This window comes from Chlorocebus sabaeus, chromosome 6 (genome assembly GCF_047675955.1).
Source record: "Chlorocebus sabaeus isolate Y175 chromosome 6, mChlSab1.0.hap1, whole genome shotgun sequence".
Taxonomy (NCBI): domain Eukaryota; kingdom Metazoa; phylum Chordata; class Mammalia; order Primates; family Cercopithecidae; genus Chlorocebus; species Chlorocebus sabaeus.
Window position 1 is genome coordinate 3,995,491 of NC_132909.1, and position 27,932 is coordinate 4,023,422.

The 27,932-nt window shown below is 50.3% G+C and overlaps 1 protein-coding gene across 1 annotated transcript; it reads left to right on the top strand.

Annotated features, from left to right (window-relative positions):
- Positions 1-27,891, top strand: LOC119621784 (immunoglobulin superfamily member 1). Its single transcript, XM_073017218.1, is given in 20 exon segments — positions 1-149; positions 312-347; positions 541-828; positions 973-1,272; positions 1,498-1,794; positions 2,046-2,348; positions 4,214-4,298; positions 7,489-7,625; positions 14,872-14,925; positions 15,182-15,319; positions 20,540-20,675; positions 20,747-21,105; positions 21,766-21,801; positions 21,991-22,275; positions 22,421-22,723; positions 22,951-23,247; positions 23,499-23,801; positions 27,353-27,403; positions 27,553-27,660; positions 27,663-27,891. Coding segments are annotated over 20 exon segments (3,747 nt in total). The 5' UTR covers position 1; the 3' UTR covers positions 27,746-27,891.
- Positions 27,892-27,932: the final 41 nt, after the last annotated feature.

Here is a 27,932-nt window from a genome sequence, read left to right on the forward strand (position 1 = left end):
GATGACAAAACCCCATAAGAAGGACCCAGCCTCCGAGTGGCCACACCCTGTGTCTCTGTCCTGCCAGCACCGAGGGCTCATCCATCCACAGAGCAGGGCAGTGGGAGGAGACGCCATGACCCCCATCCTCACGGTCCTGATCTGTCTCGGTGAGATTTGAAGAGGGAGGGGAGATTCTAACCTAGGAGGGACCTCACCCCACAGCCAAACTCTGGTGCATAAGGAGACCCCGGGGGCTCACAAAGATCCCAGGGAGGGGAGGACCTGCTCAGCCTTCAGGGGCAAATCTCTCACAGGGAACTCTCTTCCAGGGCTGAGTCTGGGCCGGAGGACCTGTGTGCAGGCAGGTGAGTCTGTCCCCAGCTGTCCCAGGTCCCTTCTCCTCACTGGGGACAAGGGGCCACCCCCGTGCAGCTGGGGACAGGGAATAGCAGATCTGGGCTGACTGATGGGGGCATCTGGAGGGTCCTGGACTGGGAGCTGGAATCTGTTGGGTTGGGTAGGAAATGACTTAGAATCTGAACTCTGATTTCCTTCCAGGCACCCTCCCCAAACCCACCCTCTGGGCTGAGCCAGACTCTGTGATCACCCAAGGGAGTCCCGTGACCCTCAGGTGTCAGGGGAGCCTGGAGACCCAGGAGTACCGTCTATATAGAGAAGAAAAAACAGCACCCTGGATTACACGGATCCCACAGGAGCTTGTGAAGAAGGGCCAGTTCCCCATCCCATCCATCACCTGGGAGCACGCAGGGCGGTATCGCTGTATCTATGGTAACCACACTGCAGGCCGGTCAGAGCCCAGCGACCCCCTGGAGCTGGTAGTGACAGGTGAGGGGACACTCAGGTCCCAGCCCCAGGCTCTGTCCTCAGGAAGGGGGTCGGCTCTCAGGGGCATCTCCCTCTCACAGCCCAGCCCTGGGGATGATGCGGGAGGTGGGAGCCCATTTAACACGGTGCGTCCTTCTCTCCTAGGAGCCTACAGCAAACCCACCCTCTCAGCCCTGCCCAGCCCTGTGGTGGCCTCAGGAGGGAGCGTGACCCTCCAGTGTGACTCACGGGTAGCATCTGGTGGCTTCATTCTGTGTAAGGAAGGAGATGAACACCCACAATGCCTGATCTCCCAGCCCCGTACCCGTGGGTCATCCCGGGCCGTCTTCTCCGTGGGCCCCGTGAGCCCGAGTCGCAGGTGGTCGTACCGGTGCTATGGTTATGACTCACGCTCTCCCTATGTGTGGTCTTTACCCAGTGATCTCCTGGAGCTCCTGGTCCCAGGTGAGAAATTCACAGCATTGCCTGGAGTTCCCTGAGTCTCCGGGCCGGTGGGGAGGAGCCTCGTCTCAGGGCAGCGCCAGGTGGGATGATGTTGGGACGATAGGACTCAGGGCTCCTGGGGTCAGAGACACAGGAAGATCAGCAGTGGTGAGGCCCAGGGGGAGAGGGAGGGTTTGTGGGGAAGCCTGAGGGTCGCTCCTGGAAACCGTGACCACCTTTTCCCAGGTGTTTCTAAGAAGCCGTCACTCTCAGTGCAGCCGGGTCCTGTTGTGGCCCCTGGGGAGAAGCTAATCCTCCAGTGTGGCTCTGATGCCGGCTACAACAGATTTGCTCTGTACAAGGAGTGGGGACGTGACTTCCTCCAGCGCCCTGGCCGGCAGCCCCAGGCTGGGCTTTCCCAGGCCAACTTCCCCCTGGGCCCTGTGAGCCGCTCCTACGGGGGCCAGTACAGATGCTCCGGTGCACACAACCTCTCCTCTGAGTGGTCGGCCCCCAGCGACCCCCTGGACATCCTGATCTCAGGTGAGGAACCCAGCAGGTTCAGTCAGGGACCCAGGCTCTGCACAGGCCCTGCTGGGGGAGCCAAGATGGTGATGGCTGGGACGAGGTGTGGGGGTCCCAAGGGAGAGAGAGACAGTTAGAGACAGGGATGGGCAGAGAGGGGGAGACTCAGAGAAAACAGACAGAGAGACTAAGGGTTCCAGAGAGAGGCCTGGGAGGTATCGGCTCAGAACAAAGTAGGGCAGCCCCTCATCAATCCTTCTTCTCTCCAGGACAGATCCATGCCAGACCCTTCCTCTCAGTGCAGCCGGGCTCCACGGTGGCCTCAGGAGAGAACGTGACCCTGCTGTGTCAGTCACAGGGGTGGATGCACACTTTCCTTCTGACCAAGGAGGGAGCAGCCGATCCCCCCCTGCGTCTAAAATCAAAACGCCAATCTCATAAGTACCAGGCTGAATTTCCCATGAGTCCTGTGACCTCAGCCCACGCGGGGACCTACAGGTGCTACGGCTCCCTCAGCTCCAACCCCTACCTGCTGACTCACCCCAGTGACCCCCTGGAGCTCATGGTCTCAGGTGAGGGCCCTGACCCTGTCCTCTCTGAACTCAAAGGCTCAGCTCAGGCCCTGCCCCCAGCAGAGCTCTGGGACAATAATGAAGGAGGGGAGTGAAGGGGCAGGGTCCGCAGGGGAGGATCCAGCCCATGAGAGGGTGGAAATAGATGGGACCTCCCACCCCTGGCTCCCACCCCTGAAGTCTCAGTGGAGTGAAGAGCCGGGAGGGCTGGAAGGAGATGGGTGAACCTCAGAGGAGATGAGATTAGAATGACTGTGGAAGACAGAGGCCCCACCCGCTCCCCTCCTGATGTTCCACCTCAGAATCAGAGCCTCTGGGGGTCCCAACCCCTAAGTCCTGACCCCATGGGTGACAAAAAAACAGCCACTTCCAAGTCAAGAGAAGTTTCTAGACTCATCTCAATGCTACCTCCAATAAGCAGGGTCTGATTTCCAGGGCAGCAGAGGGCAGGGTGGACAGTAAGGGTGTGGTCTGCGTGGCTTCCCGGTGCTCCAGGGTTGGGGCAGGTGCTCCCTCCGTGGTGGTCAGAGGGGAGGGAGGTGTCTGAGGTTCGGCATTGATGAGTGGAGCAGCGGGGACTTTCCCCCTCCCCGCGCAGGATTCCCAGGAGCCATCACCTCTCATGGGGAGCCAGGGCCAGCGGAGATCACAGGCAGGTGCTTGCTGTAGGAGTCAGGTGGGAGGAGCCCGGGGAGGTGGGGCTGGGTCTGTGATGGCTCAGCCTCTCCTTGGGAGGTGAAACGTCTGAAAAAGCTGGTTCTCCTCGCACCCTGGACTCCCCATCTGAATAACGGGGAGCTGCCTGGATGTGACCACCCCAAAGCCCCTTCGTTTCTGACCTTCTGGGGCATCTGGGATGTGGCTCCTCCTAGACCTGCTCCCATCTCCAGCCCTCTCTGGCCTTGTCCTAATTCTCCCAATAACGGAGGCTTGTAAGGGTTAAAAAACCAACAGAGATGGGGGCAGGTGCATGCAGTTTTACTCATCCCTCCTGGAATCTCAGCTTAGTAAGACAAAGCCACACTATTTTGAGACAACAAAGGTTTACAAAGCCCCACTGTTTTAGAATCTCCCCTCTCTCATGTAAAAGACAAAATCCCTCCAATTTTATACCGAAAGCCACTCCTGTCACAGCTCTGCATGACCCCAGGCCCCTACCCTGTCCTACAGGATGTGTGATGAGTAGAGGAAGGAGCATAGGCTAGGTCAGGAGGATTTGGGGTCCAGGCCTGACTTGGACACGGGGAAGATACTGAGCTGATGGAGGAGGAAGACAGGCAGGCGAGATGGAGAGAGGACAGACAGATGCTCCCTTGGCAGTTCTCACTTCTTATTTCCAAGGGCCCCTGAGGATGGAGCCCCTCACCCCCAACTGCGGGGTCCCTGGGCCATCTCAGGACAGGAGAGGAGGCTGCTCAGGCCTCAGTGGGATCTGACTGTGATGAGGCTGGAGTCCGCCCTGGACCTGCTCCTTTAGAGAGAAGCACTCCAGCTGTAGGTGTCCCTCAAACAGCCCCTCCTGTGCTCACCTGGAGGCCTCTGTGCTCAGGGCACCTGAGATTAAGGAGGGGCCGTGCACCTGCTCCCTGGATGAGTTAGGCAATTATTCACAGTGCATCTTGTGTGTAACTCATTTCTACTCTGCGTTTTCTATACGCACTTGCCCATTGTTACTCTCTTCTTTTCTAAACCTTTTAAAGCAATACTTGAATATGTAAATTTATAATTTTTATTTCAGCTATGTGAACCTATTATTTAAAAATTATCATACTTCTTTCATTGGGCTGTGATTTGATTTACATATTCAATGTAGACATCCGTTTTTCATTAACCTCGTCTTCCTCCCCTACATATTAAAAATTGAGGTTTCCTTAATGAGCTTCAGAAGTGTTTGGAAGTTTCAAAGCACAGTGGCCCAAGGGAAACTGACCGGGGGGCTCCCTGTGGCTCGTGAAACCCGCGGGAGGTCAGCAGGGGCTGCAGTGCAGCTCAACCCTGGGCCCGGGTGGGTTCATGTCCAATCTTGTCCAATCACTGCATGATTCTAACATCTAAATAAACCTCTTTTATAGGAAAAGGAGGTGCTTTAAATTTGATAATTTAAATTTAAATTAGAAGAGGGCAATTTGGTAGTGAGTTAATATGAAATACAATGAATATACCCAAACCAGTAGCTTTCTCATGGGCACTTACGTCTTGTTTAAAAAATATGAAAGAATCAAATACTTCACTTATAAATTGTCAAAGGTGTTGAATAATTCTTTAAATTAAAATGGACATAATTTTTTCAATATCTACCCAAGACCCCCACCTCTCCTTGACAGGGAGGTTATGTAAGTTGTATATAACCTTAGACAGAATTTGTTATATAAGTTACATCTGAATGTCTCTTCTCCTCTGTTTTGATTCTCAGGAGCAGCTGAGACCTTCAGCCCACCACAAACCAAGTCCGACTCCAAGGCCGGCGAGTGAGGAGATGCTCGCGGTGAAGACGCTGGGCGCAGTGGGTCAGGTCCTGTCAAGGGGAGCTGGGCGTCCTGGGTGGACATTTGAAGAATTATATTCATTTCAACTTAAAGAATTATTCAACACCTTTAACAACTTATAAGTGAAGTACTTTATTCTTTTATATTTTAAAAATAAAAGGTAATTATCCATAAGAAAGCTGAGTTTGAGTATATTCATTGTGTTTCGTGCTAACTCACTACCAAATGACCCCATTCTCACTGCTTTTCTATGGATCTCCTCGAATTTCCTGATAAAATTTATACAAACCATGAGACAACGGAAATTTTACTTCTTTACTTCTATATTGCTTGCCAATGTTTCTCACTTCAAATACCAATATGTATGTAATACATCTTAAATAAATATCTAAAGCTTTATATCTATATGTATTTATGTGTGGTTATATAAGTTACTTTTGAGTATGTGTGTAGGCATATCCAAGTTCATCTGATATATATTCATCCATATTCTTAATATATTTGATGGCCAGGCATGGTGACTCACGCCTGTAATCCCATCACTTTGGGAGGCCAAGGCGGGCAGATCACCTGAGGTCAGGAGTTTGATACCAGCCTGGTAAAAGCTCATGTCTACTAAAAATACAAAAAAAAATAGCTGGGCATGGTGGCACACCCCTGTAGTGCCAGCTACTCAGGAGGCTGAACCATGAGAATCACCTCATGAACCCAGGCAGCAGAGGTTGCAATGAGCAAAGAGAGCGCCACTGCACTCCAGCCTGTGCGACTGAGTGAGATTCCATCTCAATAAAAATAAAAATAGGCCTGGTGCGGCGGCTCACACCTATAATCCCAGCACTTTGGGAGGCTGAGGCGGAAGGATCATGAGGTCAAGAGTTCGAGGCCAGCCTGGCCAACATGGTGAAACCCCATCTCTACTAAAGATACAAAAAATTAGCTGGGGGTGGTGGCACGCACCTGTCATCCCAGCTACTTGGGACGCTGGGGGCAGGAGAATTGCTTGAACCTGGGAGGCGGAGGTTGCAGTGAGCTGAGATCATGCCACTGCACTCCAGCCTGGGAAACAGAGCGAGACTCCATCTCAATAAATAAGTAAATAAATAAATAAAAAGATATTTTGTGTGGTGGGAGTTTACATGTTTGTTACTGGTCTAGATTCACCTAGATTCACACTTTGTAAAAGCAGAAATACTGATTTATGAACCTCTAATAGCACCACTATTTAGCAGACAGATGTTTGTGAGTGAGGATGGAGGGGAAGGTATCACATCATTCTAGGTTTTCCTGATTATATGAAGAATTAGTTAGATTAATTGGACATTGAAAACCCAGGTGAAGTGGCTGAGGGCATGAAGGGGAGGCAGCCCCAGACTTTCACCACTTTCTGCTTCTGACATTGAGGCGCCCCTGAGGACCAACCCCTCATGCATGGAGCCTGGGTCCTCAGCTGGTGGATCCGTGAAACTCTCATCTCCGGGGGAATTGGCTCATGTGCTCCTGTGTCCCAGGCTGCACCGACAGCACACAGGGCTCAGTGATTTCTGTACTGGGGGCACTTTCCTTGCAGATCCTGAGCCCTTGGGGTACAGGAAAACTCTCTCCCAAATGACTCAAGAGCAACATTTGGATTTGTAGAACACAGGAAAGCTGAAATAGTTCCATGAGGAGACTGGAGGGAACCCTGCTACAGAGGAAGGGTTTCCTGAGGAACTCACTAGAACTCGTGTCAGAAGACAGGGGAAGATAAGAACGCACAGCCTAGGAGAGAGGCTGACTCAGGGTACTTCTCCTTTGTTTTGATCCTCAGGAGCAGCTGAGACCCTCAGCCCATCACAAAACAACTCAGACCCCAAGACTGGTGAGTGAGGAGATGCTTTCAGTTATGGGGATGGCACAGAGGGTCGGGTCCTGTGAAGGGGAGGTGGGTGCCCTGGGTGGACATCCAGAGGTACTGGGTGATGCTGATCTGCCCTGACCTCTGTGGCCTCTTTGTCCACCATCCCCCACCTCATTCCCCCAAGATTACACACTGGAGAATCTCATCCGCATGGGCATGGCTGGCTTGATCCTGGTGGTCCTCAGGATTCTGTTATTTGAGGCTCAGCACAGCCAGAGAAGCCCCTAAAATGCAGCCGGGAGGTGAACAGCAGAAAGGACAATGCACCCCTCAGAGTGTGAGCCTTGGGAATAGATCTGGTGATCCCAGGAGGTTCTGGGAGACAATTTAGGGCCAATGCTATCTGGACTGTCTGCCGATCATTTCCAGAAGGAGGAATCAGTGTTGGATTGCAGAGACATTTTCCAGCATCTAACATGTGATACCTTTCCTCTCTATTAATGTTGACTTCCCTTGGTTGGATCCCTTCTTTTCCCACCCCCAGACATGAGGTTACATCCCACATGGCAGCGTTGGGTCCACAGCTCTGCACACCTGTGTGCTCTGGTCCATGGCGTGTAACACAGTCTTCTATATTCCTCATTGCCACACTCCCTGGTGTGCTTTACTGAGCCTCCATCTCTTCAGTTCAGAGTTCCAAACATGCTTCAGTAACTAAATCAATGGGGCAGTATCGGATTTCCACCAGGAAAAGATAAATCCACCCTGATGCCCTGATACCCTCTCTGAACTCTGTGAGCCCTTCCCTCCTTCTCAGATGCTACCTGTGCAGCTTCTCCTCAGATCATTGTGTCACCATCACTGCCATCCTGTTCCACACATTGTCATCACCCTACACCCAGTCAGCAGCCACTCCCCATTCCTTCCTCCCTCCAGCACCTGCTAACCACGAGTGTGCTTTCTGTCTCTATGGCTTTGCCTATTCTTGCTGAAAACATTTCAATCTGCCTATGATCTGTGAGCTCCTCACTCCAAGACTCCCTGCCTTTCCAGGCAGAACCAAAGTACCCCATGTCAAAAGCAATGATAGGCGTTTGCAGTGTGTAGGTGATCCATGAAAGGAAAATCACAGAAGTAGGATAGAAATCCAGCTGCAGACAAGACCTCAGGTCAATGAATCTTGTCAAGCAGTTGAACTGTTTCTTTCTACTCACCTAGGACAGTCAGACAGAAGTATGCAAAATGACTGGGGCTGATTCTTTTCTGAATTGTCCCAAAACAGCAAGAGGACTTGAGTCCTAGCACTAAAGAGTTCAACATGTCTAGGTCAAAGACCACTGTTGTGTTGGAAGGATGTAAAACCCTGCTGCACAGGATAGAATGTTTGGAGGGAGGATCCTGAGAAACATGAGGGACCAAATATTCCCCATCTACCCTCTAGAATTAAGAAATCTTATCATTCGCCACCTACCCTCTAGAGTAAAGAAATCTTATTCACCATCAACCCTCTAGAGTAAAGAAACCTTGTCATTCACCATCTACCTTCTAGAGTAAAGAAATCTTATCATTTGCCACCTGCCCTCTAGAATAAACAAATCTTACCATTCGCCACCTACCCTCTAGAAGAAAACTTATCATTCGCCATCTACCCTCTAGAATAAACAAATGTTATCATTCACCATCTACCCTCTAGAATAAAGAAATCTTATCATTCACTATCTACCCTCTAGAATAAAGAAATCTTATCATTCACTATCTACCCTCTAGAATAAAGAAATCTTATCATTCACCATCTATCCTCTAGAATAAAGAAATCTTATCATTTGCCATCTACCCTCTAGAATAAAGAAATCTCATCATTCACCATCTACCCTCTAGAGTAAATAAATGTTATCATTTGCCATCTACCTTCTAGAGTAAAGAAATCTTATCATTTGCCATCTACCCTCTAGAATAAAGAAATCTTATCATTCGCCATCTACCCTCTAGAACAAAGAAATCTCATCATTCACCATCTACCCTCTAGAATAAAGAAATCTCATCATTCACCATCTACCCTCTAGAATAAAGAAATCTCATCATTCACCATCTACCCTCTAGAATAAAGAAATCTTATTAAGGACATTTTCAACGTTATGTTCATATCCATAACAATATGAATGGTTACAATATTAGGTTTTATCTATACAGCATCTTCCAAGTTCTAGTCTGGTTGTGCCAGGCCAAACATTTGAGCCAGATTTCAGCAAGATCAAGCAAGAGACTCTAGCGTCTATCGCTGATGACCTTCCCACCATACCAGGCCACCAGCCTTTTCCATGGACCCCCGCGTGTGCCTCCTGACTCTCGGGTACAAATCCCGTGAACACACCGACCTCCACCTTTTACATGACTGACCAGCACTATGAAATCTGCACAAATATGAATAAGAAATATACTGTCCCCACATTCCCTAAAATAAAACTGGGTCCTCGCCCATGGGCTTTTGCTGGATTATACTAGTAAAAGGCAGGTCTTACAACACACATTCCACAGACTCACATCTCAGAGAAGATTCCTTCCACAGGCTCAGGGCCCTGAACACACTGCTCTACTCTCAGGGCTCGGAGATACTCTGTATGTGGGTCTTCACCCCATCCAGGAGCCCTAATTCCTTCTTCCTCAGTTTTTCACACAGTAATTTTTCCCAGGACTGCCATCTACTTTCCTCTGCCAGAAATTCCTCACTGGTTCCACGGCAATCTCCTCAGGGCTTCCATTTCATAAAATGGAAACGGAATTCTTCATATACCTCAAAAAGGAAAATAATCATCCACACACTATAAAATACAAACATCCATCTGCAAAATATTTCTTAGTACATCGTGAATTCAAATATATATCATACAAAATGACTGAGGATTTTATTAATTTTGAGCAATAGTGAGGTTTTCTCATAGTATCTTTTGATTGTTGACTGCAAATTGAATAACAATTGTGTCTGGGAATATAATGTGTAAGACAGCCATGTAGAAAGAGTTTTTTTCCTTTTTTGTCTACTAAATACTTAATATTTTATATGCAATGCCTGCCTTAAATATGGGCATTTCCTCCTTTGAGATATGTGTTCATAAATGTACACACATATATACACTCACACGCACATGTATATACTGTACAGCAGCATCTACACATATGGTGTATACACACATAGTGTTTTTATGTGATATGTGAGTAATACACACATAACACTTAGACTAAGTGTATGTATCCTATATATCCAAATATATGTGGATTCTTTGTTCTATACAAACTTTATAGTATTTCTCTATACATCTACACACATATATAATGTGTGTATATATAGTATTTGTACTATATACAGTATATGTACATGATATGTAAATATATACACATATTAACATATATATGTATACACACATATCAGAATCAGAATTTGTCTATACAAGTCCCATAACATGTGTAACTAGAATGTTTTACCATATGTATGTAATTGAGATTGAACATTAATGTGTACACTTTACTCATTAATTTTTTCTCTTAACCTATCAGATCTTGATAAACATTTGTTTGAATCACCAAATAGATATAACTTTATGTTATATAATTTCAAGAACCTATGGTTAGATGAATGAAGGTTTACATACCTTTGGCCAGGTACGGGGGCTCACGCCTGTAATCCCAGCACTTTGGGAGGCCGAGGAGGGCAGATCACGAGGTCAGGAGTTCGAGACCATCCTGGCTAACATGGTGAAATCCCGTCTCTACAAAAAAATACAAAAAATCAGCCGGGCGTGGTGACAGGAGCCTGTAGTCCCAGCTACTCGGGAGGCTGAGGCGGGAGAATGGCGTGAACGCGGGAGGCAGAGCTTGCAGTGAGCCAAGATCTCGCAGCTCCATTCCAGCCTGGGCAACAGAGTGAGACTCCATCTCAAAAAAAAAAAAAAAAAAAAAGTTTACATATCTTTTGTCATCTTTAATACCTTCTTTAAAAAAATAAATGAAGATGAGTCTCACTATGTTGCCCTGGCCGGTCTTGAACTCCTGGGCTCAAGTGATCCTCCCACCTCAGCCTGCAAAAACCCTTCACGCCCAGCTCTTACAACTTCATTAAAACACAAAATTTTAGTTTTTATTTCTGAAAGTTTTTGTATCATGTTACATTTTATTGGACATTAATATTTCCAATAGATATTTTAATAGCATACCTTTCTTCACTTACCGATTGTAAATTATCATTTTATTTTGGATGGTACTATTGTGTTTCATGCCTAGGTGTCATTGGGGGTACCGAGCTATTTAACTCATCCTTCAGTGGGTGAATTACTCTTTTATGTACAGGGTGAAAAAATGAAGAGTTTGGAATAACTTCACCTATTTAGTTAAGTATTCATTCAATTACATATTTTCGAATGAAGATTCATTTATCTTCGCCTTTAGAGAAGACAGGTTCTAATTCCCCTGTAGCTGAACTCTGAGTACTGATATGTGTACACGCACACGTACTCATATGTGTGTGCCCCCGTGTGGTTGCATTCGTGTGTGCATGTGCGTGTGTGTGTGTGTGTGTGTGTGATTTTCAAATACTAGACTGTTTCCCACTTTCATCACTGCGGCATCTCATATTCTACGTTTTGGAGTCATTGATCTTTTTTTTTTTTTGAGACGGAGTCTCACTCTGTCGCCCAGGCTGGAGGGCAGTGGCGCCATCTCGGCTCACTGCAAGCTCCTCCTCCCGGGTTCACGCCATTCTCCTGCCTCAGCTTCCCAAGTAGCTGGGACTACAGGCACCACCACTACGCCCCATTTTTTCTATTTTTAGTAGAGACGCGGTTTCACCGTGTTAGCCAGGATGGTCTCCATCTCCTGACCTTGTGATCCACCTGCCTTGGCCTCCCAAAGTGCTGGGATTGCAGGCGTGAGCTACTGAGCCCGGCCTGTATTTTTTAATTTACTCCTATTTTTCAGTTTCTCATGATAGGTCAAGATTTGCATTTTGGCCGGGCACGGTGGCTTACGCCTGTAATCCCAGCACTTTGGGAGGCTGAAGCAGGTGGATCACCTGAGGTCAGGAGTTCAAGACCAGCCTGGCCAACGTGGCGAAACCCCGTCTCTACTACAAATACAAAAATTAGCCGGGTGTGGTGGTGCGTGCTTGTAGTGCCAGCTACTCGGGAGGCTGAGGCAGGAGAATCGCTTGAACCCGGGAGGTGGAGGTTGCGATCAGCCGAGATTGCGCCACTGCACTCCAGCCTGGGGGACAGAGTGAGACTCCGTCTCAGAAATGATTTGCATTTCATGCTTAAATGCATGCACCCTGGTGACTTAATTGCTTCCTCCCTAATGACCCCTAATGGCACCAGACACAAATGCTCTGTCAGTTTTAATTTTCTCTTTAACGTAGGTGCTTCTCCTTCTGACCAGCTTTCATTTCCCATTTTCTGCAATGACTGTGATAACCGGGGTGTTGATGAAACATTGTGAGAAGCATCTATCAAGGGCAGGAACAAACGGGCACTCCTGGGTGCAAACCTCAATCACAGGCCTTGATGGTGGGCGCCAGCATCCCCTCACGGCCCCACCTCTCCTGTCTTCACCTGCTCTGGAAATTACCCATGGCTGAGCCCCGTGCAGCCCCCAGGCACCAATGACCTAGCCCCACTGTGAGGAATGGAGTTCATGACAGGCTCCAAATGAGGAAACTGAGGCTCAGAGATGGGAAGTTACTGCCCAAGGTCACACAGGCAAGGGGTAACACATGAATAATTAAATAAAGACGAGATTTCCCCTCAAATCAGAGTGCTAACCCTACATATTGCCCCAAAACCTTGAACGCAGGAGCGCAGGATGGGAACAGGAGTGTTTGAAAGAAATGGGGGGCACCAAGAAGGCAGAGTCAGGCCAATGTTGTTTCCAGGGACACGGGGGTGGATGACCGTTTCGATGAGTAAATGAGAAGTTCGTGAAGGGAACTTTTTTGCATAAAGAAAACCCACACTCCAGTTCTGGGAAAAGGGTCACGATTCCTTCCCTTGTGTCCCTGTATTTCTGCTTTCTGCTCATTGCCACAGTGAAACCCAACTGGAACTGCACAGCCAGACGTGAGAGGAGTCTCTGCTGATCTGCGTCTGCCCTGCAGCCTGAATTTGCATCTTCCCTGAAGCTTCCCCAGGACTGGTGAGAAGACTGGCCGTGGTAGGTTCCCCACAAGGGAGTGTTTACGGGTGAGCCGAAGGAGAGAGTGGCACCCCACGGAGAAGCTCTGAGAGGAAGGAAGAACCCTCCGTTGCCTTCACCTCGAAGGGACCAACTCAGGAAGGCACCATGTCCATTTGCAGCTACATCCTGGCCCTCAGTGAGATGAGGACCAGTCGGGCAGACAGCGAATGGTCAGGAGAGATGCCTTGTGTGTCTGAAATATCAGCAGAAAGCCTGGCGCCTGTCTCAAAGGATGGTTCAATATACGTGACTCACGACATAAACTAAGAACAAAAACCATACGATCATCTCAATAGAGGCAGATAAAGCCTTCAAGAAAGTCCAAGCCCTGGGAAAACAAGAGCCAGGCTCGTGGTGGGGTCCGGGACAGTTCACCACCCGTGGAGATGCTGGTGGGAAAATCCTGTAAGTGGGAGAACACTGCTTCTATGTGCCCAGGCCCTGTGTGTCTCTGTCCTGTGGGACACCATGGTTTTATCCACCTGCACGGCCGGGGCCAGTAGGAGGAGACACCATGACTCTCATGCCCACAGCCATGGTTCACTTCACTGAGATTTGACGAGGGGAATGGGAGATTCCAGTATGAGGGGGACCCTGCCCCACAGGTAGGCCCTGGTCCAGTAGGAGACCCCAGGGAATTACGGAGGATCCCATTCCCATCTTCCTGGGAAAAGGTTTTCATTTCTCACTATTCAATTTGATGTTGATTGTGGGTTTGTCATGCCGGGGCTCTTATTATTTTGGGGTATGTTTCTTTCATGCCTCGTCTGTTGAGGGATTTTATCGTGAAGGGATGTTGGACTTTCTTGAATACTTTATCTGCATCTATTGAGATGATCATATGCTTTCTGTTCTTAGTTTGTGTCATGAGTCATCTTTATTGACTTTGCATATATTGAGCCATCCTTTCATCCCTGGAATCAAGCCAACTTGAGCATGATGAATTACGTTTTTGATACACTGTTAGATTCCGTTGGCTTGTATTTTCTTGAGGATTTTTGCGTCTGTGTTCCTCAGGTTTCTTGGCCTGTAGTTTTATTTTTCTGTTGGATCCTTGTGTGATTTTGCTATCCAGATGATACTGATTTTGTAGAATGAACTAGCAAAGAATTCCACAAGCTTGATTTTTTGAAATACTTTCAGTATGATTGGCACCAGCCCTTCTTCGTACATATGGCAAAGTTCAACCGTGAATCCATCTGTTCCTGGGCCTTTTTGCTGGAAGACTTTTTAGTACCGATCCTTTTTCATTGGTCGTTATTGGTCTGTTTAGGGTTTCTATTTTTTGCCTGTGCGATCTTGGGAAGCTATATGTGTCTAGGAATTCATCCATTCCTCTAGGTTTCCTAGTTTATGTGCATAAAGCTGTTCGAAGTAGTCTCTGATGATCGTTTGTATCTCTGTGGTGTTGGTTGTACTGTCAACTTGATCATTTCTGATTGTACTTATTTAAATCTCCTTTTTTTGGTTCGTGTAGTCACCCATCTCTCAATTTTATTTATACTTTCAAAACACCAACATTCTCTTTCACTGATTCTTTGTAATGTTTTTGTCTCCGTCTCATTCTTTACCTGTCCTTTCTGAGTTTCCGTTGTTTTCAGCGTCCATCGCTAGAGAGCTAGTGCGATCCTTTGGTGGCACCACAATATTCAGATTTTCACGGCGTCAGGATCCCTGCACGGATTCCTTCTCGTCTGGAGAGGCTGCCACTTACTCTCTTTGAATTTATTTTCATTTGGATGGGATTTCTTTTGGGCATTTTCCCTCCGGCCCCGCGGGGAGCGTGACTGCAGAGCACGTTGGGAAGGGTCTTTTGGCTTTTTCCCATAGCCTTGGGCGCTTCTGCAGCATGGTTTGTGTTGGGCTGTTCAGTTCAAATGGTAGGCTGGGAGCTGGTGCTTAAGGGTAAGAGCCACCCTCAGCACAAGCAGGTGCATATGGACCTGGCGTGTTTCCTGTGAGGTGCTGTCTGTCGTTTCAGGGGAAGGACTGGACCGTGGAGTGTCTGGAGCCCTGAGCTTCCTGTTCCACTGGGGTGAGGGAACACAGCTGGGCAGAGCTGGAACCCCTGGCTTGCCCACGAATAATATCCTAATGATGAGTGCAGGCACCAGTCCTGATGGACATGGCTGGGGCAGCGCCTGGTGAAATGCCCTGAGGTCTCTGCGGGGAATGAAGGAGCTACATCCGCTTCCAGTCCCATAGGGAGGAACATTGTCTGTTTCCCTCTCACACCCCTGCTCCAGGGCTCGTGAGTCTCAGTTCAGACTCACACTGTTGTCTCTCCCCAGGCCACGGTGTGGCTGGGAGTCGTGGGAAACGCCTGCCTTGCCACTCTCTGCAGACATGGTTCCAAGGCAGAGCCTCCTCCCTCAGCCCAGTGCAGACCCTGAGCGGCTGTCTGTTGTCTGACATGGCAGCTGCTTCAGGTAGGTGGGATGTGGGGGGTTCTGCGTCTCTGGATGGGAGAGTGGACGTCAGTTGTGGTGGTGTTACCGGCTGGGTGGGCCCGACCTCAGGCCCTGGGGTGACTGGTCAGGTGCCAGCAGGGTAGGAAAGGGCAGGCAGTTCCCGGATTGCAGGCCCCTAGGTGGCCGGCTGGACAGTGTGTGTGAGTCCTGTAGGGGCTTGACTGGGTTTCGGCTCTTCCAGGGTTCAGGTGCCGGCTGTGATGGGGAGGGCTGGGCTGGTCCCCAGGTCACAGGCAGAATTATCAGGCGGGGCAGGCAGAAGGCTCAGGTGGTAGAGCCCGTGGGCAGATCACAGGCCTGTGGGGACTGGGCTCTCAGAAGGGCTGGGGGCTGCAGCTGAAATGTCCAGGTGGGGGCAGGGCGGCTGTGCTGTGGGCCTGTCACTAGGGAGGGCAGGGCCCCTTGGCTGGGGCACTGGAGACTGGCAGCTGTGGGGCACAGGGTCTGCTCACACTGCCCTCCTGAAGAAGTGGCACTCGGTTTTGCTGTTGGGGACACGCAAAAGTGCCAGGCCTCCCCACACCCTCCCTACGCCTGGGGCAGCCTAGGGGCAGAGGCAGAGGTGGCAGTGACTGCAAAGGGCTTGTCAGGGGCCTCTGAGCATTGGGCTTTCAGAGGGCACCAAGCCAGGGCCACGGTGTTCAGGTGGGGGTAGGACGGGTGCACTGGGGCCCTGCAGCTGGCAAGCCCCATTAACAGGAAGGAAGCCCCACTTAGCAGGAAGCAACAGAGGTGGGGAGCTGTGTGGTGCTCAGCTTGGCTGTTCCTGTGCCCCAGCTGTCATATTGATTCTGGGGCCCACAGAGGTGCCTGGCCTCCTCCCTCTCTGCTAAGGCAATGGCAGCTGAACCCAGGCTGCTCGGGGATCAGAAGCCTGTGGGACTCCACGTGGGATCCAGAGGCGCCTCTGCACCATCTCCAGGAACTCCCTGTGTGCCTCTGCAGGCCAAGGGGGGTCAGGGGCTCTCCTGTGACCAGAATTGTAAAGGGCCAAGGCAGGGGTGTGGATCCCAGGGGCCTCATACCCACTCACCCTTTCGCTTTGTTAAGGAGCCTCTCACTCACCCCTTCCCCTTGTGAGGGGGCCTCTCACTCACTCACCCCTTCCCCATGCTAGAGAATCTCTCACTTGCTCACCCCTTCCCCGTGTTAGGGAATCTCTCACTCTCTCACCCCTTCCCCGTGTTAGGGAATCTCTCACTCACTCATCGCTTCCCCATGTTAGGGAATCTCTCATCACTCACCCCTTCCCCGTGTTAGGAGCCTCTCCTGGCTCCCTCCTTTTCTCTTCTCTTCTCTCTGTGTCCTCATGGTGCTCAGGTGAACCCCAGTGTCCTCTTGGAAGATCCACTTGACCTGTTGGTATTTACTCGCCATTTTGGGTCCTCTTTGTGAGTAGGCAGACTCCAGCCCTTTCCATTTAGCCAAATGGAACTTCAACCCCCAGTCATTTTCTTGTCACTTTTTACTCTTGGGAAATCCAGTCCCAACGTGCTTGTCTTTCATTTGAGAATAATTTTCATTTTCTCCAGTAATTTTAAAATTACTTTGTATCTATTCTAGGTATTGTTCACTCTATCATAGTTAAGACATTAATGTTATTTATGAGTTTATGCACATTAAACTCATGTTCTTTCTTCATTTCTGTAAAAATGTCAACTTATTTCTCTGCAAGTATTTACTCACTAACATACTCCTTATTTCCCTCATTCTGAAAGTGTGATCTATAGAGAGATATCTGCTTCCTCTTCTCATTCCATTTCTTGTGTGCATTAATTATCTTTTCTATTTTTTTCATTTCTAGTTTTTCTCTGATGACTGATGAAAAATTTTAATAAATATTCTACACCAATACGATATTTATTGTTTCAGCTGTGTCTCATTCTTGATGAAATTATTTCTAACTGTGTTAATATAATTTATAATTTTTCACATCACAATAGCTTCCTAATTCATTTCTTTTTTTTTTTTTTTTTTTTTTTTTTTGAGACGGAGTCTCGCTTTGTCACCCAGGCTAGAGTGCACTGGCTGGATCTCAGCTCACTGCAAGCTCCGCCTCCCAGGTTCACGCCATTCTCCTGCCTCAGCCTCCCACGTAGCTGGGACTACAGGCGCCCGCCACCACCCCGGCTAATTTTTTGTATTTTTAGTAGAGACGGCATTTCACCATGTTAGTCAGGATGGTCTCAATCTCCTGACCTCGTGATCCACCTGTCTCGGCCTCCCAAAGTGCTGGGATTACAGGCTTGAGCCACCGTGCCCGGCCCTAATTCATTTCTATAATCACCTGTTTTTTCTCTAATGGACTGTTTGATTTTTATTCCTCTGGGGTGGGTTTTTCTCCCACACACACAATCTTCCTACTGGGTTTCTCCCAGGGCTGACTCAGGAATGAAAACTGATGAGGGCATTCCTGTAGCCGCTCCTGCCCTGCGGTGTCCATGCTCCCAAGTTTAGAATCAGCTCCGTGTCATGCCCAGCATGGCGGGGTCCGTGTGACCTTCACACTCAAGTGCCAGATACGCCCGGTCCAACAATGATAAAGCAAGTCTGTGTCGTGCGCACCCGGGAAGGTGGCTCAGTGTTGAGTGTGGCTTGGGTCACTGAGTTATCCCAGGGTCTGTCCACAAACACAAAAGACGGAGAGCCACAGTCTCTAAGGTCCCACAGTCTCCTCCACTTTTTTCCTTGTTTTGAGAGAGAGAGAAAGTGCCATGACTGCTCTGTGGGTTGGACAGATGCCTGTTTCCACCTGCAGGCTGGAACCCAAGCGGAGGTCTTGAGCATCCCCAAGTACTGATAAAGCACTTTAAGTTGTTTCTAGAAAACACTGAAAAATTAACCCTTTTGCTAAAAATATAGAAACAAGCCCTCCTCTCAACCAAATTCCTGAAACTCTCAGGTTAAACTTCATAACCCGGTGCCTTCACTGCAGACACCCAATAGGAAAGTCACAGGTGCAAGGAGGAGATGACTTTGGTCAAACTCAGACCCCACAGGGCCAGAAAGGCCTGAAGGAGAGGAGGCTCATGCTTCCAGGTCTCAGATAAGAACTGTTTTTAAGGACTTAAAAAAAAAAAACCCACAAGAAACACTTCTATGTCTTTCACCCCTCTCCTGCTTTGACAAGGTTTATCACTAGCTATTCTTTAGGACGTCAGGAATTCAGATAAGATGCTCTTGAGAGAACATTTGCTCAGCAATGCCATCTCCTCCAAAGGACTGACAGCAACTCTGGCTTTGAACCTCTGGAACCAGGGAACTCTGTTTCTAGGCAGCTCTGTCAGCCTCTCCCTTGTTGCTGATAAGAACCTCCTCTACCTCTCTATGTACAGAGAGCTCTCTCTACAGTGCTTTTCCTCTACTCTCACATCACAGGAATCATCAACACAGAAGAAGACTTCTAGGACCAGATGTGTGGGATTTTTTTTTCCCCAGACCCAGTAGCGAACTGTAGCTGGGTGTCCTCTAAGTCAGCTCTGACGCTGTCTACCCAGAGGCAGTCCCACATCCCACAGATTAAAGGCTAAGTCCCCAAGACTGTCCCCCACATCATTCCCAAGTGCGGACCTCCAGAACTTCTGATCGACTGGCTTCAAGTTGGGGATCCCATGACCCCCTCTTTGGGCTTGAATAATTTACTGTAGCAGCTCACAGAACTCAGAAACATGGACATTTCCCGGTTGAATACAAAGCACACTGCAGAGGACACAGATGAAGAGACACATAGCAGGAGGCATGGGGGAAGGGGCACGGGGCTTCCATGCCCTCCTGGGCGCCACCCTCCAGGAGCTTCCACATGCTCAGCCATCCAGAAACTCATGAAACCCAGTGTTCTCGGGCTTTTATGGAAGCTTCATGATGTCAGCATTTCCTCCCACAAGGAACAGGGTGAGACCATCTTCTGAGAGGGTCTTAAGAGCCACCATCAGAAAGGCAGGGAACACTGGAGTCTTGCCTTGGGCAAGTGAAGGAAGGGCAGGAGGAGGTCAGAGGCCCCCCCTAGGCCCAACACAGCCAACATTCTAATGAAAGACCGTAACAAGTGCTATGGGAGTTATGAACCAGGAACCGCGGGTGAAAACCAGCATATATCCCAACATCACACTTCCCTCCCTGGATGCAATGTGGCTTGCCATGCCATGCACCCCAGATTATAATCCTTGCTTCTCATTCTCAAATACACTTAAAATCCAGGCAGCCCTGGAGCAATGCAACCTTGAATTCATGGGGTCTCTTATGTGCACACTTTTTTCAAACCAACGGGGATCAAAACTATTGCATTTGTGAGAAGCAAAACTTGTGTATATGAACAGCGGGCTTTTCCTATATGCAGGTCCAGCAGAGACAATGTCAGGGCTGGAGTACCAGGAAGTTTTGTTACGTGTAGGGGGTACTGAAACGAGTTGCCTGTGTATCCCAAGAAACAACTGGACTGAGAGATCATATTCTCTAGGGGTTTATTATTGTGTTTATTTTTATTTTAGGTTAAAGCTTTGTATAGAACACCCAGTGTCTCCTTGTCCATCTGAAGAACATGCTGCTATGTGGAAGCACATCCTTGAGATCCACAAGGAGACACTGGGCAAGGAGACAAGGATGCCCCACTCTATGGAAGTTCCCCTAATAAATTCTCTATGGACACCCTGGTGTTTAGTGCTTCTTTCTATGGAATCCCAGCGGTTCTATCACTGGACAGTTTGGTGCACTCCTTTGATGGAACTCCTCTGGGCTGCTTGGGGTCAACTCGAGCCTCAGGTGTGGCTGGAAGACGCAGCCTCCCACCTTGGTCTGGAGCCCTGAGTCCCTCACTGTATTACAGATCCCAAGGCTCCTCTCCTGGCTCCACTCAGTGGCGGAAACCTCCACCCTAATGAGCCCTTGATGGTCCCGGGACCCTGTGGCATCTCACCTCTGGCCTCTGTTCTTTCTTGTGGATCCTTCTACACTCGGGGCTTCCACATGTCTTTTTGTGCTCATGACCTTGATGCTCTGGGTATTTCAGAAACACCTGATGCACATTTCTCCATTAGGGTCAGATGTGACATCTTAAGTGGAAACATCAATCATCTACGTAGACTGTGGAGTCCAACACTAAGATCCTCTCATGTCCCAAGCACCTCAGGTCTTACCCTGCTCTGGAAATCAGGCACAAATGAGCCCCTCCCAATGTCCCAGGCACCACTGACCCCACGACAACGAAGACGAGTGGGATTCATGACAACAGTCTGCAAAGGAAGAAGCTGAGGCTCAGAGATGGGACACTGCAGACCAAGGTCACATACGGAGCGGATGACAACCAGTCATCAAATAAGTATCAACTCCCTCCTCAACTCCTCAAATCAAAGCACAGACATAAGTCATTGTTCCCAAAATGTTGACCAGGAATCGAGGTGCAGAGGGACAGCCAAGGACGCAAGGGGCACCGAGGAGGCAGGAAAGACTCAGAGGTTTGTTCCTGGGGGGAGGGGGTGGACGCTGTAGCAAAAAAAATAATAATAATAATTATAAAGGGGAAGTTGAGAGGGAACTATTGAAAGACAACCCACAGTTCAGTGCCAAGAAAGAAGTCAACTTTTCTTCCCCTATTTTCCTGCATTTCTCTTCTGTCCTCACTGCCACATGCAGCTCAGCCTGGACGTCACAGCCAGATGCGAGATGCGTCTCTGCTGGTCTGAGTCTGCCTGCAGCATGGACCTGTGTCTTTCCTGAAGCATCTCCAGGGTTGGAGAGACTACTACATGGTAAGGACCACACAACGCTGAGCTGATGGACGGGCTGAAGGAGGGAGGGAGACCTTGGGGGAGGCTGTGAGAAGTAAGGGGAAGCCTCTGCTACCCTCATCTGGAAGGGCAGACACAGGAAGCACCAGTTCTATTTGCCGCTACATCCCAGCTCTCAGTGAGACGAGGATAAACCAGACAGACAGTGGCTGGGGGTCAGGAAAGACCCCATTACAGTCTGAAATGTCTGCAGAGGGCCTGGTGCCTGCCCCAACCTCAGCCCTAAAAGAATGAGAATCAGGATCCTGGGAGGTCAGTTCTGCTTCCTGTGTAGCTGCAGATGACAACACCCCATGAGAGGGACCCAGCTTCCGAGTGTCCACACAACGAGGGAAGGAGGGGAGGCTATTTTTCTCTGTGTGTCTCTGTCCTGCCAGCACCGAGGGCTCATCCATCTGCAGAGCAGGACAGTGGGAGGAGACGCCATGACCCCCATCCTCACAGTCCTCGTCTGTCTCGGTGAGATTTGAAGAGGGAGGGGAGATTCTAACCTAGGAGGGGCCTCACCCCACAGCCAAACTCTGGTGCATAAGGAGACCCCAGGGGTTCACAAAGATCCCAGGGAGGGGAGGACCTGCTCAGGCTTCAGGGGCAAATCTCTCACAGGGAACTCTCTTCCAGGGCTGAGTCTGGGCCCCAGGAACCGCGTGCAGGCAGGTGAGTCTGTCCCCGGCTGTTCCAGTTCCCTCATCCTTAATGGGGACAAGGGGCCTCCTCTGTGCAGCTGGGGACGGGGAATAGCAGTTCTGGGCTGACTGATGGGGGCGTCTGGAGGGTCCTGCAGCCAACAGCTGAGATCTGTTGGGTGGGAAATGACTTAGAATCCGATCTCTGATTTCCTTTTAGGAATCCTCCCCAAACCCACACTCTGGGCTGAGCCAGACCGTGTGATCACCCAGGGGAGTCCTGTGACCCTCAGGTGTCAGGGGAGCCTTGAAGCCCGGGAGTACCGTCTATATAGGGAGAGAAAATCAGCATCCTGGATTACATTGGTACGACCAGAGCTTGTGAAGAAGGGCCAGTTCCCCATCCCATCCATCACCTGGGAAGACGCAGGGCGGTATCGCTGTCAGTATTACAGTCACAGTTGGTGGTCAGAGACCAGTGACCCCCTGGAGCTGGTGGTGACAGGTGAGAGGACACTCGGGGTCCCAGCCCCAGGCTCTGCCCTCAGGAAGGGGGTCGGCTCTCAGGGGCGTCTCCCTCTCACAGCCCAGCCCTGGGGATGATGCGGGAGGTGGGAGCCCATTTAACACGGTGCCTCCTTCTCTCCTAGGAGCCTACAGCAAACCCACCCTCTCAGCCCTGCCCAGCCCTGTGGTGACCTCAGGAGGAAGCGTGACCCTCCAGTGTGACTCACAGGTGCCATTTGGCGGCTTCATTCTGTGTAAGGAAGGAGAAGATGAACACCCACAATGCCTGAACTCTCAGCCCGGTACCCGTGGGGCATCCTGGGCCGTGTTCTCCGTGGGCCCCGTGAGCCCGAGTCGCAGATGGTCGTACCGGTGCTATGGTTATGACTCAGGCTCTCCCTATGTGTGGTCTTTACCCAGTGATCTCCTGGAGCTCCTGGTCCCAGGTGAGAAATTCACAGCGTTGCCTGGAGTTCCCTGAGTCTCCGGGCCGGTGGGGAGGAGCCGCGTCTCAGGGCAGCGCCAGGTGGGATGATGTTGGGACGAGAGGGCTCAGGGCTCCTGGGGTCAGAGACACGGGAAGATCAGCCGTGGTGAGGCCCAGGGGGAGAGGGAGGGTTTGTGGGGAAGCCTGAGGTTTGGCTCCTGAAACCTCATGACCACCTTTTCCCAGGTGTTTCTAAGAAACCGTCACTCTCAGTGCAGCCGGGTCCTGTCGTGGCCCCTGGGGATAAGCTGACCCTGCAGTGTGGCTCTGATGCCGGCTATGACAGATTTGCTCTGTACAAGGAGGGAGAACGTGACTTCCTCCAGCGCCCTGGCCGGCAGCCCCAGGCTGGGCTCTCCCAGGCCAACTTCCTCCTGGGCCCTGTGAGCCGCTCCCACGGGGGCCAGTACACATGCTCCGGTGCACACAACCTCTCCTCCGAGTGGTCGGCCCCCAGTGACCCCCTGGACATCCTGATCGCAGGTGAGGAGCCCTGTGGGTTCAGTCAGGGACCCAGGCTCTGCTCAGGCCCCGCCGGGGAATCCTAGGTGGTGATGGCCGGGATGAGGGGTGGGGGTCCCAAGGGAGGGAGAGACAGACAGACACAGGGATGGGTGGGGAGGGGAGACTCAGAGAAAACAGACAGAGAGACTGAGGGTCCCAGAGAGAGCCCTGGGGAGGTCTCAGTTCAGAACAAGGTGGGGCAGCCCCTCACCCATCCGTCTTCTTTCCAGGACAGACCCAGGCTAGACCCTCCCTCTCAGTGCAGCCGGGCCCCACAGTGGCCTCAGGAGAGAACGTGACCCTGCTGTGTCAGTCACAGGGATGGACGGACACTTTCTTTCTGACCAAGGAGGGAGAAGCTGATGCCCCCCTGCGTCTGAAATCAAAGCACCGGTCTCACATGTACCAGGCTGAATTTCCCATGAGTCCTGTGACTTCAGCCCACACGGGGACCTACAGGTGCTACGCCTCATTCAGCTCCAACCCCTACCTGCTGACTCACCCCAGTGAGCCCCTGGAGCTCGAGGTCTCAGGTGGGGAGGAGCCGCGTCTCAGGGCAGCGCCAGGTGGGATGGTGTTGGGACGAGAGGGCTCAGGGCTCCTGGGGCCAGAGACACAGGAAGATCAGCAGTGGTGAGGCCCAGGGGGAGAGGGAGGGTTTGTGGGGAAGCCTGAGGGTCGCTCCTGGAAACTGTGACCACCTTTTCCCAGGTGTTTCTAAGAAGCCGTCACTCTCAGTGTAGCCGGGTCCTGTCGTGGCCCCTGGGGAGAAAGTGACCCTCCAGTGTGGCTCTGATGCCGGCTACGACAGATTCGCTCTGTACAAGGAGTGGGGACGTGACTTCCTCGAGCGCCCTGGCCGGCAGCCCCAGGCTGGGCTCTCCCAGGCCAACTTCCCCCTGGGCCCTGTGAGGGGCTCCCACGGAGGCCAGTACAGATGCTCCGGTGCACACAACCTCTCCTCCGAGTGGTCGGTCCCCAGTGACCCCCTGGAGCTTGTGGTCTCAGGTGAGGGCCCTGATCCTGTCCTCTCTGAGCTCAAAGGCTCAGCTCAGGCCCTGCCTCCAGGGGAGCTCTGGAACAATAATGATTGAGGGCAGTGAAGGGGGAGGGTCCACAGGGAAGGGCCCAGCCCATGAGAGGGTGGAAATAGACAGGACCTCCCACCCCCGCCTCCCACCCCTGAAGTCTCAGTAGGGTAAAGAGCAGGGAGGGCTGGGAGGAGACAGGGGTGAACCTCAGAGATGAGATTAGACTGAGGGTGGAAGACGGAGGCCCCACCCGCTCCCCTCCTGATGTCTCTACCTCAGAATCAGAGTCTCTGGGGGTCCCAACCTCTAAGTCCTGACTCATGGGTGACAAAAACAGCCACTCCCAGCTCAAGAGAAGTTTTTAGATTCATCTCAATGGTACCTTCAATATTCAGGGTCTGATTTCCAGGGCAGCAGAGGGCAGGGTGGACAGTAAGGGTGTGGTCTGCGTGGCTTCCTGGTGCTCCAGGGATGGGGCCGGTGCTCCCTCCGTGGTGGTCAGAGGGGAGGGAGGTGTCTGAGGTTCAGCATTGATGAGTGGAGCAGCGGGGACTTTCCCCCTCCCCGAGCAGGATTCCCAGCAGCCATCACCTTTCATGGGGAGCCAGGGCCAGCGGAGATCACAGGCAGGTGCCTGCTCTAGGAGTCAGGTGGGAGGAGCCCGGGGAGGTGGGGCTGGGCCTGTGATGGCTCAGCCTCTCCTTGGGAGGTGGAACTTCTAAAAATTTGGTTCCCCTCGCACCCTGGACTCCCCATCTGAATAACAGGGAACTGCCTGGATGTGACCACCCCAAAGCCCCTTCATTTCTGACCTTCTGGGGCATCTGGGACGTGGCTCATCCTAGATCTGCTCCCGCCTGCAGCCCTCTCTCGCCCTGTCCTGATTGTCCCAATAACTGTAAGGTTTAAAAAAAAAAAAACCAACGGAGATGGGGCAGGTGCATGCAGTTTTGCTCATCCCTCCTGGAATCTCAGCTTAGTAAGACAAAGCCACAATATTTTGGAAAGAACAAAAGTTTACAAACCCCACTGGTTGACAATCTGCCCTGTCTCACGTATGAGAAAATCTCTCCAATTTTCTACTAAAAGCAACACCTGGCACAGCTCTGCAGGACCCCCAGACTCCAACCTTGTCCTGCAGGATGTGTGATGAGTAGAGGAAGGAGAACAGGCTGGGTCAGCAGGATTTGGGGCCCAGTCTGACTTGGACACGGGGAAGATGCTGGACTGATGGAGGAGGAAGAGAGGCAGGCGAGATGGAGACAGGACAGACAGACGTTCCCTTGGCAGCTGTCATTTCTCATTTCCAAGGGTCCCTGAGAATGAGCCCCTCACCCACACCTGCGGGGTCCCTGGGTCATCTCAGGACCGGAGAAGAAGCTGCTTGGGCCTCGGTGGGATCTGACTGTGATGAGGCTGGAGTCTGCCCCAGACCCGCTCCTTTAGAGAGAAGCACCCCGGCTGTGGGTGCCGCTCACACTGCCCCTCCTGTGCCCATCTGGAGGCTTCTGTGCTCAGGGCACCCCTGAGAATAAGGAGGGGCTGTGCACCTGCTCCTTGAACGAGTTAGGGAATTACTCACAGCTCATCTTTTGTACAACTCATTTCTACTCTGCGTTTTCTATACGCACGTGTCCATCGTTCCTTTTTCTCTAAAACTTTTAAAACAATATTTGAATATATAAATTTATAATTTTATTTGTTGTATGCATTTATTATTTAAAAATCATTAATGATACTCCTCCTTTAATTGGGTCTTGATTTAATTTACACATTCAATGTAGAAACAAATTTCTCATTAATATCAAATCTCCTTTAGACATTCAAAATGGAAATTTTCTTAATGAATTTAAGAAGTGTTTTGAAATTTTGCTCATAAGAATATTGTATGCTCATTTTAACTTAAAGACTTATTCAACATCTTTAACAATTTTTAGGTGAGATATTTGATTTCTTTATCTTTTTTAAAATAAGAGAGAGGTATCCATGAGAAAGCGACTGGTTTGAGCATATTCTTTTAAATTCGTGTTCACTCACTACAGAATCGCTCCTTTCTAATTACTTTTCAGTAGATCTCTTTTAATTTCTGGTAAAATTTATATAAATTATAAAACATGGAAATTTGATTTCTTTATTTCTAAATTGCATAGCAATATTTCTCACTCAAATACTAACATGCACATAACTTCATATTAAGTATATATCTAAAGTTTTATACATATACACGTTTACGTACAGTTATATACTTACATCTGAATGTGTGTAGGTATATCTAAATACACTTTTATGTGTATTCATCCATATGCTTAATATATTTGACGTGACAGGTCTTTACATGTTTGTTGCTGGTTTTCTCAGCTACATTCACACTTCCTGAAAGCAGAAATATTGATTTATGAAGCTCCGATAGCACCACCACTTAGCACATGCAGATCTGTGTGCGGGTGTGTGTGCACCTGTATTGCATTCTAGGGGTTCCCGCCTGCATGAGGAATTCGTTACCTAGGGATTAAACGGAAGATGAAACGCTAGGTGAAGTGGCTGAGGGCATGAAGGGGAGGCAGGCCCAGACTTTCACCCCTTTGTGCTCCTGACATTCAGGAGCCCCTGAGGTCCAACTCCTCCTCCATGGAGCCTGGGTCTTCAGCTGGCGGATACGTGAAACTCTCATCTCCAGGGGAATTGACTGCTGTGGTCCTGCACCTGCTCCTTGTAGCCTGTTAGGGCTCAGAGAGCACACAAGGTCCCAGGATGCACAGAGAGCACACAAGGTCTCGGTTATTTCTGGACTGGGGACCACTTTCCTGATAGATGCTGAGCTCCCGGGGTGCAGGAAAACTCTCCCGAATGACTCAGGAGCTGAGCTTGGATTTGTAGGGCACAGGAAGTCTGACATAATTAATGAGGAGACTGGAGGGAACCCTGCTACAGCAGAGGAAGGGTTTTTGAGGAACTCCATAAAACTCATGTCAAGAGACACAGGGGAAGAGAAGACTGCAGAGCCCAGGAGCGAGGCTGGCCTCAGGGCTCTTCTCCACTGTTTTGATTCTCAGGAGCAGCTGAGACCCTCAGCCCATCACAAAACCAGACAGACTCCAAGACTGGTAAGTGAGGAGATGCTCTCGGTGATGGGGCTGGCACAGAGGGTCAGGGACTGTCAAGGGGAGGTGGGTGCCCTGGGTGGACATCCAGGGGTCCCGGGGTGATTCTGACGTGCTCTGACCTCTGTGACCTCTTTGTCCACCATCCCTAGGCCAACACCCACAGGATTACACAGTGGAGAATCTCATCCGCATGGGCGTGGCCGGCTTGGTCCTGGTGGTCCTCGGGACTCTACTATTTGAGGCTCAGCACAGCCAGAGAAGCCGCCAAGATGCAGCCGGCCGGTGAACAGCAGAGAGGACAATGCACCCTTCAGAGTGGTGGAGACTCAGGAACAGATCTGATGATCCCAGGAAGTTCTGGAGGACAATCTAGGACCTACGTTATCTGAACTGTCTGCTGGTCACTTCTAGAGACAGGAATCCATATTTGAGGGCAGGGAAACTGTCTGGGGTGATTCCTAGAAGATCATTAAACTGTGATACATTTTTTTAACTATGAATGTTGACTTTCCTTGACTGGATCCCCTTT